The sequence below is a fragment of the Eurytemora carolleeae genome, unplaced genomic scaffold (genome assembly GCF_000591075.1).
Source record: "Eurytemora carolleeae unplaced genomic scaffold, Eaff_2.0 scaffold13, whole genome shotgun sequence".
Lineage (NCBI taxonomy): Eukaryota > Metazoa > Arthropoda > Copepoda > Calanoida > Temoridae > Eurytemora > Eurytemora carolleeae.
In genome coordinates, this window is record NW_019402181.1 from 574,467 (window position 1) to 592,771 (window position 18,305).

General features: G+C 31.6%; 1 protein-coding gene across 1 annotated transcript; it reads right to left on the reverse strand.

Annotated features, from left to right (window-relative positions):
• Window positions 1–592: 592 nt before the first annotated feature.
• On the reverse strand, window positions 593–16,743 carry LOC111718178 (protein zntD). Its single transcript, XM_023493700.1, has 17 exons — window positions 16,657–16,743; window positions 14,479–14,599; window positions 14,166–14,238; window positions 13,710–13,788; window positions 11,426–11,594; window positions 10,193–10,239; window positions 9,871–9,916; window positions 8,699–8,766; window positions 7,069–7,184; window positions 6,585–6,671; window positions 3,741–3,808; window positions 3,199–3,275; window positions 2,337–2,389; window positions 2,163–2,221; window positions 1,641–1,719; window positions 1,159–1,277; window positions 593–791 (listed from the first exon to the last, which is right to left on the reverse strand). The coding sequence occupies exons 1-17, from the start codon at window positions 16,740–16,742 to the stop codon at window positions 645–647; spliced, it is 1,494 nt and encodes a 497-aa protein (XP_023349468.1). The 5' UTR covers window position 16,743; the 3' UTR covers window positions 593–644.
• Window positions 16,744–18,305: the final 1,562 nt, after the last annotated feature.

Below are 18,305 nucleotides of genomic sequence, written 5' to 3' on the forward strand. Positions count from 1 at the left end.
GTAGGGATGGATTTCAATTCAGAAGAGGATATAAAATACCCATGGATTTATTTAGAAATAAAGATTTATAAAATATAAATCTCCTTTTTCTCTTAATTGATAGAATATGCTAAAACAATATAATGATCAGCAGAGCCAAAAATATTCGATATCCAGTCTACATACAGTGGTTGGCGATTATATCAAAATAGTGGAGACAAAAAAACATAGACGTTAAGAGAATTTATCTAAAAGCTTCTTTTTGATTACTTGTAAACTTGTAATTCGAAAAAAGCTTATAAACAATCAAAACTTAAATAAAAAGTTGTCTTTATTGTAGTGATATAATTGCTTACCACCCTAGATGCACCACGGTCTTTTAAAAAAGGGTCTGTTTACGCTGCACAATTGTTGTATCTGAGCTCGATTGACAATGACAAGTTTTAATTTCAGTTTCTAAAAGTCGTCTTCGTATTCCAAAGCTTTCTGTTTTTTTTACTGTTTTAGATATACTAAATTTTTATAAATAGTTTTCTAGACATAATTCAAACCTGTGAGAGTATTTAAGAGAACCAAAATTATGATTATTGATTTTAGATTTTACCATGCACAATTGAACATTCAGATTTATTGGACTAAGCTAAGGTAAGATTTAAACAGGTGATTTAAATGATATCATGATCATGATCAAGGTGTTCATGATCAGGAGGTAGATCGAGATCAAGCTGAGGTATGGGTTGATCTTGAACAACTAGGTACCCAGATTCATCAAGATTGTTATGATTGTGAAGTAGATCATCATGTTCAAAATCCTAAATAATAAATTAATTTAATAAATTAAATACAGGGTTACCCACAAAGGATCAGACTTCAAAGACGACTGTTAGGCAATTAAACTGTCTTTTATCATGTATTTACAATTCTTTACAATAGTAAACGTGTTTGTATCTTTGCCAAATCATTAATGTAAAACTATACTTAAAGCAGAAGGCTTAATTTAATCTGAGGGTCGTCTTACTTTATGAGTTTTAGGTCGTCGTAAGTGTCTCACCCTTTGAAGGAACCCCTGTATCAGGGTTGTATATTAGTCGAGTTTAATATTTATTGACTGAATTAACTCTTTAAATTGTCCTGCTCGTTTATTTTAATTTACTCATTTCTGATATAGCTCTAGCTTACCTCGAGTGGAACAAAGTCTGTTTGGTTGAAAAAACTTGGAATTAGAAGAGAACTATTTCGAACATTTTCATGTTCATGTTCATGTTCATGTTCGTGTTCATGTTCATGACTGTGTCCACCTTTGAAATCGAAATAATAATTTTTTAAAACATCTACAGTAGTAGGCGAATTATAGCAATATAATGAAGGCGACTTTTTATTGAGTTTTTAATTGTTAACATTTTTAATTAACAGCTTCGCTCTGTTTCCATGTTTTTGTGTATACATTACATGCAGTTTAAAAGCTTTATATTAATCAAAATTAAGATTGAAAATCGTCTTCATTCTATTGAAAAAATTGCATACCACCGTACCTAGAGTATTGAATAGTTGTTTTTTATTATAAATTATGTTTTTTGTTAATGTAAGTGTAATTTATTGTTTGACTCTGGAAAAAAAAGTCTATCGCAGAAGACGACATTACAGAACATCTATATTATTACCGAAAACTTCTATTGTGAGCATTAATGAGAATCCTATAATAATACAGAGGAGTTGTAGCAGCCCAGAAACCTCTTTAACCTAAACTCCATTATATTCAGAACTTGGGACGAAACTTCTAAGATTAAGTGTGTCCGGACTCACTATTCTAAATCAGCCCGCCTAATTCTGTTGCATTTATAAATGCGTTCTATCAACCACAATAAACGGGCTGGTACGGTGAATACTAGAAAGGCAACCATATACCGGCTCTGATCATGCAACCATTAAGTTAAAGGGAGTGACCGGAAATGTATGGTAGAATTGAACTGAGAATGTAGTATTGTGGCGAAAAATTTTAGGAATCATTTGAGACTAATAAGACGTTTTCACGCAGCTTATTTGTTCAGCAAGAGCGCAAATTCAACCTTTCAAATCCTAATAATTGTTCGTTTTGAAGGGATGATTTTAAGAATCGGTTTTTAAAACATTATTCAATAACGATGGCGAAAAATGTTTAAAATGAAGATGTTTTGAATATATTCCTTTTCTCTCTGTAGAACCTCAAACATTACAACATAAATAATAGTTCCACCAGCTAAACCTAGGTAATAAGAATAAAAATTAATAAATGAATAAATGAATAAATGAATAAATGAATAAATGAATAAATGAATAAATGAATAAATGAATAAATGAATAAATGAATAAACGAATACCCTGTAGAACAGCTATTGTTGTCATGTGAAATTCATCTTTACTACCCAGCTCACTACAAGATAATACAATTATTCGTCTAGAATTAGGTTTAACCCAGATCTTCGAAGCCTTCGAAAAAATTTCTAAAATGTCGTCTTGACTATCAAACCTTAATCTCAATACTTGTAAAAATAAATCAATATCAATAAAATATGCAGGAACAGTTGTAAAGCTCTTCCATATAATTTTTCAATTAAAAACTAAATTTCTGCAGCATTCCAGTATCGGTAGGTTAAGAATTTACAAAATGTCGTCTTGACTATCAAACCTTAATCTCAATACTTGTAAAAATTGTAAGAAAACAACATTTTCTAAATTCTTCTTGGTTAAACCGTAAAATAATAAGAAACTAACCAGAAACTCACAACATTATAATGAGAAACTAACCAGAAACTCACAACATTATAATGCTCTGTTTTTTATTAACACGGAGAACCCCCTATAGATCATCTCAAGATATTTCTTTTTGAATTGAAAGCTTTGCAAACAAAGATATTGGGGTTTAAAATGTATATATATACTTGGCCAAAAACTTAGTTGTTTTATAGAATTTATAGATTTTAAATTTCTTTTAAAAAATCATTAGATTGATTATATTCTTAAGGTAATATTTCATCGAATAACTAATTAATTAAAACCTAAAAACATTAAATAATTGACTGAAACCAAAATTAATTTCTTTGATTTCAGTCCTTTTTGACATTTTATACTTTTTATAAAATCTCATCAATTTAGTGAAAAAAGAAGAAATTTTTTTAAATCCACGCAAAAATTCTTATTTAACAAAAAATTATTTTTAGAAAAGGGGGGAGAATTGTTTACCTAATAAGAAGGCCTATCCCTATCCCCAAGGGGGAAACCAATGAAAATGTAGTCAGGTAGAGAAAATAGAACAACGTCTGAAAAAGAGTAACAAATATTTCTCATGAATTTTTACTTCAAATACAAAAACTTTCGTCAAAATTAAAGTAACCCTGATTTCCAAGATTCTTTAATTAGCTCGGGTTTCCGTACAACACAGGATGAGCGAGTAAACGGTCATAGTTATACAAAGTTTTCAGCGGGATTACGTGTTGCTCCACAAAATAGTAGGATAAGGTCAAATATATACGACATTACCGGTTCGACTTTGAGATCAAATATTTCTCCTCTAAAAATGTTGGCACAAGATGAGAGTCTAATATAGAATTTACTTTAACTTGGCGTGGTAGTGTACTATCTAAATTAGTTCTTGAAATAACGTTTAAAAGCATAAACAAACATTTATACTTTAATTTTGTAGACTTTTTAAAACTTGACGTATATTTTGTTAAGATAAGAATAATAAAATTGCAATAAATAAAAAAATGCTGCGTAGAATTTACCTTTGTCCCTGACTGCATTAGTTCTACGCAGACACAAAATGTGATCACGAACTTGTGCGCTGCTATCGCTAAAACAAACATAACATTTTTACATTTATAATAACATCATTTCCTCAACTCAAATTTATTAGTTTTTTTACAATTATGCTTTAAATACCCTTTTAATTTCAAATCCTAATAAAAATGATAAATTATAATACAGAGATACCCACAAAAGATATATATTTTATATAAATATGTTAAATATTTTACTGAGAGTCTATTCAATAATTTGGTGGAAAGAATTCAGGCAACTAACATATAGGAGACTCCATGCAAGTAAGAAAAAAGACTGAGTAAATTCCAAACAGTCGTCTCTTGAAGTCTGAAACCTTTATGTTTAAATCTGTATGTGAATTTAACTCGTAAAGTTCTAAAATTAAAATTGGTTGAACAACATCTTTCAAAATGTTTGCTACAAAAAAAATTGAGACAAATATATTTTTAAAAAAACTAATTTTACATATTTCTAGTTCAGAAGCCGAATTTAAAGAATTTGAGCCGCGGCTCAAATATGGCTGGTTCCACTTAAAATTGTATTCAATTTTACAAGATTTAAGCCTGCGCTCAATTGAAACCGGTTTTTGAGGATTTGAGACGGCTTAAATTCATTAATTTGGACGCCAGTGCAGTTTTTATAAAAGTTAACTGATTGTCGACACAATTTGAATTGACTCTTAAATTAAATCGATGCTATCTCTCTTCATAAGAATACAAAGAATATCGTTGAGAATCACTAACGGCAATGGTTTTCTAGTAGTCTCCAAGTATAATAATTTCCTTTAATGTTGCACCATAGTACTTTTAGTATTTAGATCCTGTTGTCGTAAAGTTTAGTGACCCACCATTGAAGAGAAGGGCTATACCCATAATCAGATGGGTGGATTTTTGGTGATGTCAATTTGGTAATGACAATTTGGTAATGACAATTTGGTAAGGTGACAATTTGGTAATGACAATTTTGTAATGACAATTTGGTAAGCTCACAAAAGTGACAATTTGGTAATGACAAAATGGTAACAACAAAAAAGTGACAATTTGGTAATACAAATTTGGTAACGTCATAAAAGTGACAACTGGGTAAACGAAATAAAAGTGATTTTATTTAAAATTGTTTAATTCTTAGTTTTATATTCAATTGAAGATAATTGATTCTAGGAATCTTTTATTTCTGCACAAAAGAAATGCGCCAAAAATAATTGTAAAATTCGCGATATTTTCTAAAAACCACGTTTCAACCTGCACTTGTGTCATATACTGCAAAATGAGGAGACTTGGATCATGAATTACTTATTCATCACCCCTTCTAGGGGTGGCAAAATTCAGAAGGATTTAAATACTACAACAAGAGCGGACTTTATGTATGTCAATGTTAGGAAGTTATTAATGTTACTTTTTATATGTAGTTACCAAACTGTCCCTTTTATAGTCAACATTTAACATTTAAGAGGATGCAGTGCTTGGCCACTAGCCCATCCTACCCGCAGCGCTCGGCCTAGAAATTGTCTTAACCTAACCTAACCCAAAATAATGTGAGAAACAGCACATTATTTAACATTTAATAGCCCGCAGCGCTTGGCCCCCTAGCCCACCCTAGCCGCAGCTCTCGGCCCATAAATTGTCTTAACCTAACCTAACCTAACCCAAAATATTGAGAGAGACAGCACATTATTTAACATTTAATAGGCCGCAGCACTCGGCCCCCTAGCCCATCCTAGCCTCAGCGCTCGGCCCAGAACTTGTCTTAACCTAACCTAACCCAAAATAATGAGAGAAACAGCACATTATTAAACTTTTAATAGGCCGCAGCGCTCGGCCCAGAAATTGTCCTAACCTAACCTAACCCTAAATGATGTGAGAAACAGCAAATTATTAAACATTAAATTGAATTAAATTTAACTTTGATCAACAAATTGTCACTTTTTTGTAGTTACCAAACTTTTATTACCAAAATGTCACTTTTTTGTAGTTACCATATTGTCATTACCAAATTGTCACTTTTATGACGTTACCAATTTGTCATTACCAAATTGTCACTTTTGTGAGCTTACCAAATTGTCATTACCAAATTGTCATTACCAAATTGTCACCTTACCAAATTTTCATTACCAAATTGACATTACCAAAAATCCGCCCGTCCCATAATTGTTTCCAGAAATACGCAGCCCGGGAGGGAAGAAAAAAAGGTTTTCAAAAATAAAATCATGGATACTTGACAAATCAACGCTCTTAAGGGTACCATTATGAATCAGACATGCCATTCACTGAAAGGTCATTTGAAATTATGTTTACAGTCCCTTTAAACAACAATAAATCAAAATAAATCATGACCTAGCACTTTGTACATGCTTTGAAAAGGTTACTGATAAGGACTTTATCAAAGCATTTTTAATTATTATTTTATTAATGTTTAACTTGTTAATTTTTACATCTTTTAATGGTCAATTTGAAAATGCAATTTGTGCTTTCAATACTTTTTTCACTTTTAGGTCGTAAAACTTTAAAATTCAACTCTAAAACGAGTCGAAAAAAAGATACAAACATTTACCTCCATTAAAAATTTACTTTAAAAAAGAATCAAAATATTTCATCCAATAAGAATCCAAGAATTAAACTCCAGAAAAATTCAAATATTTCCTCCAAGAAGAATCCCAATAAATACCTCCAAAAAGAATCTAAATATTTCCTCCCAAAATAAACTTAAATATTTACTTCCGAAAAGTAATCTTGGAAAGAACTTAAATATCTATCTATCTTCAAAAGAGCCTCCGAAAAAAATTGAAATGTTTTCCTCCAAATAATTACCTCCGAAAAGAGTCCATACATCTGCAATATCTTCCTCCAATCCAACTGCTAGTCCCTCAAACACAGCGTGGAAGGATAGCGCCAATACTATTTATATATAAATATATATAAAGTACAGAATAATAATTTTAAATGTTGGTTTCTTATGAACTAAAGGGCATGGATACAGCTTTTCATGATGCCGAGGTATTTTGTAAATATTCCAGGGGCGTATACAGGGAATTGTCCAGAAGAGGGGGCATATCCTTTCTTTGTTCAAGAGGGGTGGGGGGACTAAGCCCCCGGTGGGACGGAATCCCCAATAAAAATCATAGTTTTTTATCTCCAGTGGGTGTTGGGGCTTAGACCTTTTAGCCCCCCCCCCCCCTCGACATACTCCACTGAATTTAATTCATAATTTGCAAGAAGCAAGTAAATAAAAAAATTTTATATAAAAGATTTTAAATTGTTTACAAATGTTTAAAGATGGATGAAGTATAATAACCTGTTATTAAATCCTTCATGATGTTTTCTGAAGCTTCAACCACGTGGGATTTACCATCATGCGCCTCTTTGTGCTTTCTCATTGATTCTCGTAGCTTTCTCACGGCCTTTGGGGACCTAATTAATACTATTTATATTGTCGTCTTCGCATTCTTATGTCTATTGAGATTATCTGTTTCGGAAGAATTAATTATTGAAAGTAAGTTTGAAAATTTAGGCATACATTTTATTTTTACATTTTTAGATTTGATTTGGGAGTAAATACCCATCTACTTTCTAGAATCAGAATCATGATTTAAGTATAGTTTTATTATATTTGGGGTTTAGAACCCTCGCTGTCTAGGGTTAATTTTAAACTTGATTAAATTCAAATTGAATTCTTAAATTTATTTCAGTCTTATAGTCTCATGTTTAGAGGTGTCTTGTTCCTCCTATTGTTTCAAGGTAATTTATATTCTAATAAAGTGTACAGTTTACCGATTCTAATGTTCAAATACATCGGATTAGCAATAAAAAAGAACCCATTGTTTTCTTGCTTAAAAATATATCAATTCTCATAATTTCCTTCCTTTCTCAGCTCTGCATAAATCCGCGATATAAGATAATCAATGTTCAGATAGAAAAATAGGAATAATTCTCTATCATTTGTGCTAGGAATAGGTTTAAAGGGTACCGTTGTGAATTAGACCTGGTCCACTGTAAATACATAGGTTTACAGGGTACCGTTGTGAATTGGACCTGGTCCACTGTAAATACATAGGCTTAAAGGGTACTGTTGTGAATTGGACCTGGTCCACTGTAAATGAAGGGTTTCCTCACTACACATCCAGTCCATGTGTATGCAAATTACAGTATACAGCAATAAAAAAATCAATGAAAAAAAAATTTAATAATCTGGACAGGTATATGAAAAATCTTTTTAACCTTTTTAATTCGATAATAAAATTAGAGATTATGAAAAGCGATGAAAAGGAAAGAAAATCCCTAAATATGTGTTGTTAAAAATTCATGATGGCTCAAAAAAGAAAGTAGCTGAATTGATTCACCATGAAAACCTGTAAAGAAACTGTCATCGTATTTTAAAGTGGTATCCATCCTATTCTATCTGAAAATTGATCATTTTCGATTAAAGTTTCTGTTTAAAGCAACTTGTGCAGCAGAGACGAGGAAGAAAATTGACAAAATTCAACTATATGAAAAATAAAGATAAGTATCTTCCTCTGATAGTAATTCAGATGAAGATGTTAAGCGTTCCGTTGTGAATTGGGCAATTGTGGCGGAAGACGATTCCAACCGAACCAGATATCAAGACGCGGCAAAATGAGCAGAAACAGATTCCACGTTACCGATAGCTTGACACAATTCTTAATGTTAAAATATACGATTAGTTTTTTAATTAGTATATAAAGTTATTTATTTAACCCATGACTTATTATTATTGAGCGTAGCTAAATTGGTGACACCCACGTGATATCCGGTTCAGTTGGAATCGTCTTCCGCCGCAATTGCCAAATTTACAACGAAACGCTTAACACCTTCATCTGAATAACGATCAGAGGAAGATACTTATGTTAATTTTTACTCTTGTCAATTCCATTAAAATTCAATATATTTAATAATAAATAACTTACTTTACATCAACAGTATCCGGGGAATGGTAGTTTGGGAACATTGTGTTGGTACTCAGGCTTAACCTAACCTACAATAGCAGATATGTTTCTATAAACATTTAAAATATCTTCATGTTCCATATATTCTAGAAAACTTGCTTTCAAGTTAAAATGTTAAAATACGAATTTCCCAAGAAGCTTGAAAACTTTCCTCCCTCTCTTCTTAAAATGTCTATCATTGGAATTAGAATTTAACTGATTTTTGACTTTCGTATATCTAAAATAATGGAATTGAGTATTTGCCACAAACTCTGATTTCTTATATATTTGCAACCCAATGTCTGACCCTAAGATATGTCAAACTATGAATTCTATTAGATCAAACAATCTAATTTTGTAATATCAAAGATTTACACCATTAGGTTGCAAAGATAAAGGGATTTCATAATAAAAAATTGAGAAAAATTAAAATTATCTTTAAAAACCAAACAGTTTTGAAAAGCAAACTAAATATTATGAAATTTTAAAATTTATAAATCTCATATTAGTTATTTAACATATTAAACCCATTGATCTAATATCAAACTAGTTCAAATAATCAATCTCAGCTCATCAACCCTGCCAGTTTCACTAAACTCATATCACTATCAATCTTATGAAATTCATTTTTTTCATTTAACTTTTTAACCTTACTACACTAATTAGTAATTATCATACTAAACTCATGTAAACTCCCTGAACTCATACTTATTTAATAAATGTAAACTAAATGAAATCGTACCCATTTAATAATAATATTTCTTTAACAAATTAAACTTGAAAAAAAATTTCAACCAATTATTTTTATCAAACTCATTCAAATCATTGATCTTATTAAACGTATTTAACTCATAAGTTTCAAAAATGTCTTATATCATAAAACTTATTATGCCTCGAGCATTATCAACTGCAATAATAGCTATGAAAGTAAAGCCAATTTATATTGTAAAATAAAATGCTTTTTTCGTTATAACAGCGTAACAGTAAAATTTTGTAAAATCTAATTATGTTTACGAAAATAAAAAATATTTTGCTTTAAAAATAAAACTTATTAACCAGTAAATCTCGTGAACTATTCAAACTTAATAAACTCAAACCCATTAATATCATCAATTTCATTAAATTGATAATTAAACTAAAAAATGAAAAAATACCTCATATTTTGGATTGTATTTAGTATTGTTTGCCTCATCAACTGCCCTGGAAGATAAAAAATAAATATTTTTATTTGAAATTTTTAGACAATAATGTAGATTGTAGCTCTTAGAATCATTATTATTATTATCACTATGTTATTTTTATTATAAAATTGTAATATCTGCTTGTCTGTTTGTTTGTTTGTCCGATCATAACTCAGGAACCCTTGGACAGATTGGCCCCAAATTTTGTCGGGGAACTCAGGAGATTCACAGGAATTAAAATTCTAAGTTAAGTGGGCCGACTTTTATCCAACCATAAAAATAGCTAATATCCTACCCAAGCTCCATATCGCTGTGACATTCAGGCTTGTTTTCACAACATCTCTAAAATAAAACGATTAGGACACATAAATTTCACTAGAAGGGGATTGTTAATTTGGTGTACAGTCCCGTTTTGCCTTATATTGTCTAAATGTGTACCGTACAGCTTGCTCAAGCAAGTTCAAAGCCGGCCTGATTCGGAATTTATAGAATTTGAGCCGCGGCTCAAATATGGTTGGTTCCACTTAAAATTGCATTCAAGTTTTCAAGATTTAAGTTGGTGCTCAATTGAAACCGGTTTTTGGAGGATTTGAGACTCGGCTCAAATTCATTAAATTCGGTCTCTGGTATTTTAAATGAATCGGAGTTTACAGAGAGAAAGAATTTAAACCGGGTTTAAACCTGTTCCCAGTTGAAAAAAAAAGTTTAGAAATACCCTCCATGCAAAAATGAAAAAGCCCAATTCACAACGGTACCCTTAAAAACTTTGACCAATCAAATCTGATTATTTTCGATTAAAAGTAAGAAAAAATAGGAGTCATCGAATTGATCATTTTTAAACCTAGAAAACCCGACAATACCTTTATTGATAACATAAAGGTTTTTCAAGGGAACTCTTGTGAATCGGGCATTGTCATTTTTGTAAGTAGGGTCCCTTGAATTTACGCGAACTATCCTTAAATACATAGAAATAAACACATATATTTGGTCTGTATGTAAATAACGTTATAACGGTTTAACCAATTAGTTGGGCCCAAAGGAAATGATTATTTGCAACACACGCAAATTTTATAATCCCTATATTGTTGCAACTTGATGGTGAAATGCTTCTATATTTCAAACTTAAATTAATTGAGGTATTAGAAAGTCGGAATGTGCAAAAACTCAGTTCCTCTGTTGTGCCAACTCGCATGATAAAATGTCGACGCTCAGGGTCAGATACAGGGAGGGGAGGGGCAAGACTTTCGCACCCCCGAAGGATTCAGGGGGGGGGGCCTGAGATTTCAGAATTGCTCCTCAATAGCACGTAAGGGAAAGAAAACCTGATGCAAAACAGGAAAAATATCTATCTTAAAAAAATTTTGTTCCTAAATCTGGATGTTTATGTTTCGAAATAAATCTAGCACTTAAATCCTGTATCCGCCCCTGTCGACACTTACGATTTTAGAATTGTTTAACGTTTACGAATTTATTTAAATTTTAATTATTATAATTATTATAATAAATTAACTATTAGATTTAACCATACCTCGACTGTATTTACATTTTCTATATTCACATCAGCAGGTTGGATTCCATTCTCATCCAACCCTTCTTTATCCTCCTCATCCCGTCTCTCATCCTTCTCCTCATCCTTTCCCTCAATCCTTCCATCCGATGTGTCATGATTTGCGTTCGATTTTCGCATCGAAAACGTCCTAAAAGCAAATAGATTTTTTTTTTTTCAATTTTACAGGTCATCAAATGATATTTTAGCTCGTCATCGATTTATCATTCAGTTCAAAAAATTCAAGCCAAAAATCGGGTAATTATGTCTAATTTTACCAGGAAAAAAAATCACCTCTCCTCAGTTTTAAATTTCTAAAATATTAAAAACAATAAAATATCTTTGTTATTTTTGGTCAATCAAAGGTTGCAATTGGGGACCATTGTGAATCGGTCATGCTGTTACAAATTGAGAGTGACGTTAAACTACGTCAACAGTCCCTTTCAGAATGAGATTATAATTTCCTGTCCATACTTCCTTCAAATATTTCGTTTAGTAGATTCCTGGTTTCAAAATTTGAGCTGGTCCTTGACACGTTCAAGGTGTGTTCGAAAGAAAAGAATTTTTGGGGGATTTTAAACGCTTTTTTTGCAATATTGATTGAAAAAAGAAACCGATCAATGGGAATTAGTACACCCTGTAAATTTAACTAAAATTATAGAATTATATATGTATAAATGTAGGAACTAGGCTTTGAATGTGCCACACCCTGTACGTTTTATACCACACAATAAAACATATCTAAATATATCCTATTTTGCCTTCATTTATATTCCTATTTTTAATAAACCTCTCTCCCTTATGGAAATATATAATCTTTGAAAAAGCAGGAATAAACAGCTTATCCTTAATTGCAAGAATTCTAATTGTTGTGTTTTTAGAACACAGAAGTTTGAACTATTTTTTTGGTTTTCACAATTTTACACGATCTTAATAAATAGACAGAAGTGTCTGAAGGTATTAATAATTTAAAGATTTAAAAACTTCAAATTAATCCTGAACAAAATTTGACGTACAATAAACGGATAAATAATAATATAAGTTGTACGAGTTGAACAACTGCAGGGACATGTTTAATAGGAGATTGTCTGAAGTCTGAATATTTGTAAATAACCCTGTATTAGTACATAATAATTTGTCATATTTGATCAAGTTTTAAGCCCCCTCCCTGAAACCACGGTGTTGGAAATATGTCTATAGACCGTGAAAAAAAAGAGGGGACGATACAAGAGCTAGGAAATTGATCGGGAAAAATACGAAACTCCGAAACTCTAAGGAGGGGGAAAAGCAAAAGAGAAAAGGGGAAGGGAAACTAGGGGTTGAGAAAGGATGACCGAACTAGGGGAAAATGTGGCGAATAGAGGGAAAGGACAAGGACCGGGACAATAGAAAAGGGGAGGGCACTGGGCAGGACACATCTATAATCAAAAGGGGGGGGCAGGACAAACTAATCATCAAAGAGGGAGAGGGCAGGACAAACTAATAATCAAAGGGGGAGAGGGCAGAACAAACTAATCATCAAAGGGGAGAGGGCAGGACAAACTAATCATCAAAGGGGGTGGTAGGCAGATCTATAAACCATGAAGAATATAAAATGTAGAAATGTTAACGCTTGAACAACCTTTTTAATGATAAACTTGAATGCACTGAGATTATATGATACATCTGCTTTATATATAGTCTTAATACAGTGAGGTCTTATAAACATGAGACTTAGACACTAGGAAAGTAATAATACTTGGAGGACAGCGAAAAAAAATTTTCAAAGATTTTCCCTTTTTGATATTTTAAACAAAAATTACAAATATTTCACATTTATATAACATTACTGGTCAGACTTTGTGACTATATAGCTCCTCTAATTTTTATTCGGCGCACAATTATGATCTGGAAGAAAATTTATCCGGTTTTATTAAAAAAAAATCAAAACATTTATGCCCTTCTAAATAGCTTTTCAGAAAGCGAAATTATTATTCTCTTCATATAAGATTTCAATATTGCGTGAAATATACTGCAATTTTCAGTTTTTCAGTAAGCGGAGTTATGATTCTACTAATATAAGATTTCAATATTGGGTGCAATTTACTTTAATTTGACGTAATTTGTCAGTTAAAAATTATTTCCCTTAAACATCAACAAAATACTGAAGAAAAAAATAATTTTTTAAATGGAAGCGAGAAAAAAAAGTTTTTTTTTCAACAAAAAAAATAAACCCCTGCTGAATCACAGACTGAACACTACAGTACATACTGTACATACAACATACCTGTGTATTTGTTCTGTATGTTTGGTAACATGAAGAACTAGGTGTACCAGCTCCTCGACCATGTACACCAGGAAAAAACCTGTAAGTGTACATAAAAGGGTTTGAAGAATAGAATATTTAGTTTGTGTGTAATTAATAACTTTTCTTCTAAAAACCTCTCTCACTATCAATAATTCTATCTTTACTATATAAAATTGCCTGATAATTCTAAAATCCCATCGTTAACTCCAATTAAAACTTTTGAATTTAGAAGTTTAACCCTTAAAACTTATACTTGTAAACATCAACTTAGGTTCATTCTATTCCGTGATAAATCTCCACTTCAAAAGAATATCAAGAATAATGTATGAAACTCAGTTTTCTTCCATTTAAATAATATCATATGCGTTAATGTGCATTACCATTTTAGTTTTGTATAATTGGATTTTTTTTATTATTTTATTTATTATTTGTTACCTAAACATAAACACAGTTCTCCTAACCAGTGTATTCCAGTTTTCTCAGCTTCCAGTTCCAGGCCTTCTTGGGCCTAGGAGATGGATAAATTTATGCATAAATTTCTTTTCTTTTGGAAACCTGTATTTTCAAAAAAATTTATTTAAACAAATTTTAACTACACCATTTATATATATATTTATATCTTTGTGTGTGAATAAATCTTTATAATAATAATATAATAATGATTTTTGATGGTCTGAAAACAAATATTGGACATTAAAAAGTCAAGTTTCATTTTTGATGTGTCTTTTTTGGATGGTAAAAAACATACCTCAGGCAGTATATGAAGGAGCGCTGTAGCTAGGAGAACTCCACCACCAAAACACAGGAGAAGAGAAGTCAAGATTAATTGTCGTCTTCCATTCTTCTGTTTCCTAAACCCCAGTAGTCCACTGAAAAAAATCTGTGCACTCTTTCTCCCTTTAATTAGATTTAAGAACAAAATTAAACTGAATTATGAATTAATTGTTTAGGTTCTTAACATTTCTACAGATAAGTAGAGTACACATGATATCAATCAATAAATCAAATTTTAGCTAGACAAATAAGGATATCTTGTTCAATACATTTTTTGACGTATCTATAGCGTTTTAATAAAATAATTTATGTTTAGAAACATAAGATTTCAATCTTTATTGAAATTTACTTTAGTCTGACGTGTTTCACTTTTCAGCTCTTTTAATGATGACTACATTTCTTTGATTGTTTAATGACTTATTAATTACTTTTCACACTTTCAATATAGTTCTTTAATGGTTTTCAATCTTTTCAACCTTATTCTACTCAACGTCGTAAAATAAATGATATGATAAAAAAAAATCTTTTGTTTTTCAAAAAAACATCCCAAGGTGTATCTAATAACTTAAAATTAATAGGTTACACGCTGAATTTGAAAATTAACCTTACATCAACTATTTGTCGTATTTCTGTCTTTTAAGGTATAAATTATCTCAAATGCCTTCCAAGGATAACATAAAATTTGATTTGAAACTATACGTCACCATAGTTTCAGTAGATGTAAATATTTCCATTTACTGCAGATAGCGCAGATTGAAGGATTCATAACTCTGATTGGATAATGAGTTAGATAGAAAGATAGATGTTACCGTCTAACTATTTCTATTGGTTCAGAATAGACAACAAACACATGCTTGAACCCTGATTGGATCAGGCGCTAATGGACTCGACATACAGGAGTGACGTAGACACTAGACAGTCTCCTTTTAGAAGCAAACCGATACATTCACAAAAACATATTGACAGATATTCAGATATTTAGATATTTAGATACTTAGATATTTATATATCTCAAACATGTCGGCCTAGTCCGGGGAGTGGTTTGTAATATATTTTAGAGAAATTTGAACTTTTCATAGAACTCGACAGCTCATCCTCATAATTCTTTGTATCTTTAAATCATAGCTTAATCGGAAATAAATCACTTTTAAAAAATAATTTTGCCGTTACAATACATATTTTTGAGTTAGCATGCAAGAATTCAGCGTTACACGAAAATTTTAAGTTATGTTTAAACATTGTCTAAATTTTCCGGAGAGTTATACATTTTGTAACCCCCCCCCCCCCAATGCACCCCTACTTTTTTATTTATTTTCAAGTTTTTTACTTTTTTGTAATATTTAAATAAAAATAAAATTTATAAACAAGTAAATATAAACAGATTTTTATTACTACAATCACTATACTAACAAATATGGGGCATACTTTTTTTAAACCGAAAATGTTAAAAATTATAAAAAAAAAATAATCTAAGTGATACCTCGCAGGCTATATTTTCTTAGCAAAATAATGTTGTAAAACTTTAATATTTCAAATTATGAATTGAGATTGAATTGGAGAAATTGAAATATCAAAGATTTAAATACCATCAGAGCTGAAAACTTTAGAATGTGATATCCTTAATCCCGATCGGTTAGTTAATCTGGAGCTTAATAACAAGAGGAAAACAATCATTATTTAATCTTAAGATTAAGAAAAAGAGAGGATGAAGCATTAATCCCGATTTTCACCATTCAAAAGTTCCCAGCCTTGGAGATTTAAAAAAAGAGGAGATCAAGCATTAATCTCGATATCCACCATTCTAAAATGTTCAGCTCAGGTTGCAAAGTTAGAGTTTGAAACTTTTGGAACTTAAATTTGGTTAAGCCTTGGATTCCTACTATGCTTATCCGGTTTAACAGGAGAAGAACTATTAGAACAAATAAATTTCACCCACAGTTTTATTAAATAATAATTCAATTCTCAATAGAATAAAAAAAATATTAGACATCAAAACTCAAGAATTTTTATCCTTCTCAAACTTTTTATCCAAAAATTCATTTATATTCTAAAAACCCACGAATAAAACCCTAAACAAAATTTGCTGCTTGGTGCAACTTTTTTTTAAGGTAGGAATGGTTTTAAGAAATTCACACCCTTAGAAAAACCTTACCTTGCTTTCCATACTAGGAGACCTATCAATAAAGAAATCCCTCCTAAAAGAAACATGGACAATAACTTGGTCCCTAATAAATCCATACTTCTGAAATAAACATTAATTAAATATTCTATTAACTACTGTCCGTTTAAAGATATATTAGGATATTTTAGCAGCGCTCGGCCCCCAAAGCCTGTCATAGCCGCAGCGCTCGGCCCAGAAAGATGTCTTAAACTAACCCTAAATAAAAATTTAAGTGGTCATGTACAAAATTAATAGGAGGGGGGCCAGGGGGGGGTCCAAAAATCGTTCTTTAGGACGGACCCGATAATATGGCTACATTTCACTTCCAGCCGAGGAGAGTTTCGAAGACACAAGGAGGAAATCAATTTAGAATCAAAACGGCTTAATAAATAATAAAAGAAAGGCTTTCCCCGCCACAGTACAACTGTACACCGTAATTCGTTCATGCAGGGTAGTGTCACAGTGTACGAATAGTGTAGGCGCTATTCTACTAAACATTTATAAGGCGCCAAATTCAAACTTTCAAATTTGAAATAATATTTAAACAGTAATTTTTTAGACAGTATATTTATAAGTTTCAGGGCGTAATGCATTATAAGTTAATCTAATTAATCTTTTTGGCCCCTTCTCACCTTTTAGATTTCAGGGGTCCGAGGGAGGGGATGGGCCTGGGGGGAGAGAATTGTAATGGGATTTTAAGAGAAGCAGGACTTTTTTGTCCTGATTAGTTTAAAAGGTCTATGGTAAGAATTAAAAGAGGGAGGGGAATACACCCCTCGTACAGGGTGTCCCAAAAAAAATTTCAGTGACGAATTCGATATCGCGCCTTTGTTATGAATTAGCATTGTACGTAATACCTGATTTCAAAAGCCATAATATTATTATGTCTGCTAGAGTTTATTCTATAAAGGATTAAAGACTGTAAAGATGTGTCTATAATGTCTCTGCAAGATGAACAGTGAAGACGGACAAGTTTACTCATCTTTGTTACTGTAGTTTCCTTGTTTTACTAAGTACAACCGTATGCAGTCAAAACATAAACAAACAAATTGTAAACATAGTAGACGAAATTCTTACGGATTACAGCTTTCTCAGTAGGTATCACTATACTAAATCAAAGAATTATTTAAAAAGAAGATATATCAACTTCGTCACTGAATTCCCATGTTTATTGGGACACCCCTGTATTATAGAGCATATATTCCTCACACAAAATGTGCCCCACCCCCCAGGCGCGCAACTAGACATTTGGTTAGAGGGGGCTAGTGGGAAATATTTCGCGCGAAGCGCGAAAAATTTGTTGGCCCCCCCCCTAAACATTTTTAGGGGGGGGGGGCAAGAAAAATGTGTGTTATACTTAAACAATAAAAAACTAACCTTACCAACCGGAAAATAAGTTTTTTACCAGGCGCGCAACTAGACATTTCTGTATGTGTGTATATGGTGTATTAAGTGCTATATGGATTGAACTATAAGCTCAATAAACTAACGTTCAATTATCTTTTTTTATTTTACGATAAGAGCTCTTAAATTTCCTCAGGGTCTGGATTCATGAATCGCTAAATTGCAAAACAGGGTGGACTTCGTCATTTCTTGCCCCCTCCTGACAATGAACAAACGAAATGAAAAAAGATGGGCCT

Excerpts from the sequence above, each read along its gene's own strand:
- LOC111718178 (XM_023493700.1), bottom strand. The coding sequence starts at position 16,742 with ATGGATTTATTAGGGACCAAGTTATTGTCCATGTTTCTTTTAGGAGGG. Across the intron at positions 3,276-3,740 it reads TAATGCAGTCAGGGACAAAG|ACGTTGTTCTATTTTCTCTA; the intron begins GTAAATTCTACG and ends ACTCTTTTTCAG. Across the intron at positions 2,222-2,336 it reads AACAATAGCTGTTCTACAGG|GTTTAGCTGGTGGAACTATT; the intron begins GTATTCGTTTAT and ends CTTATTACCTAG.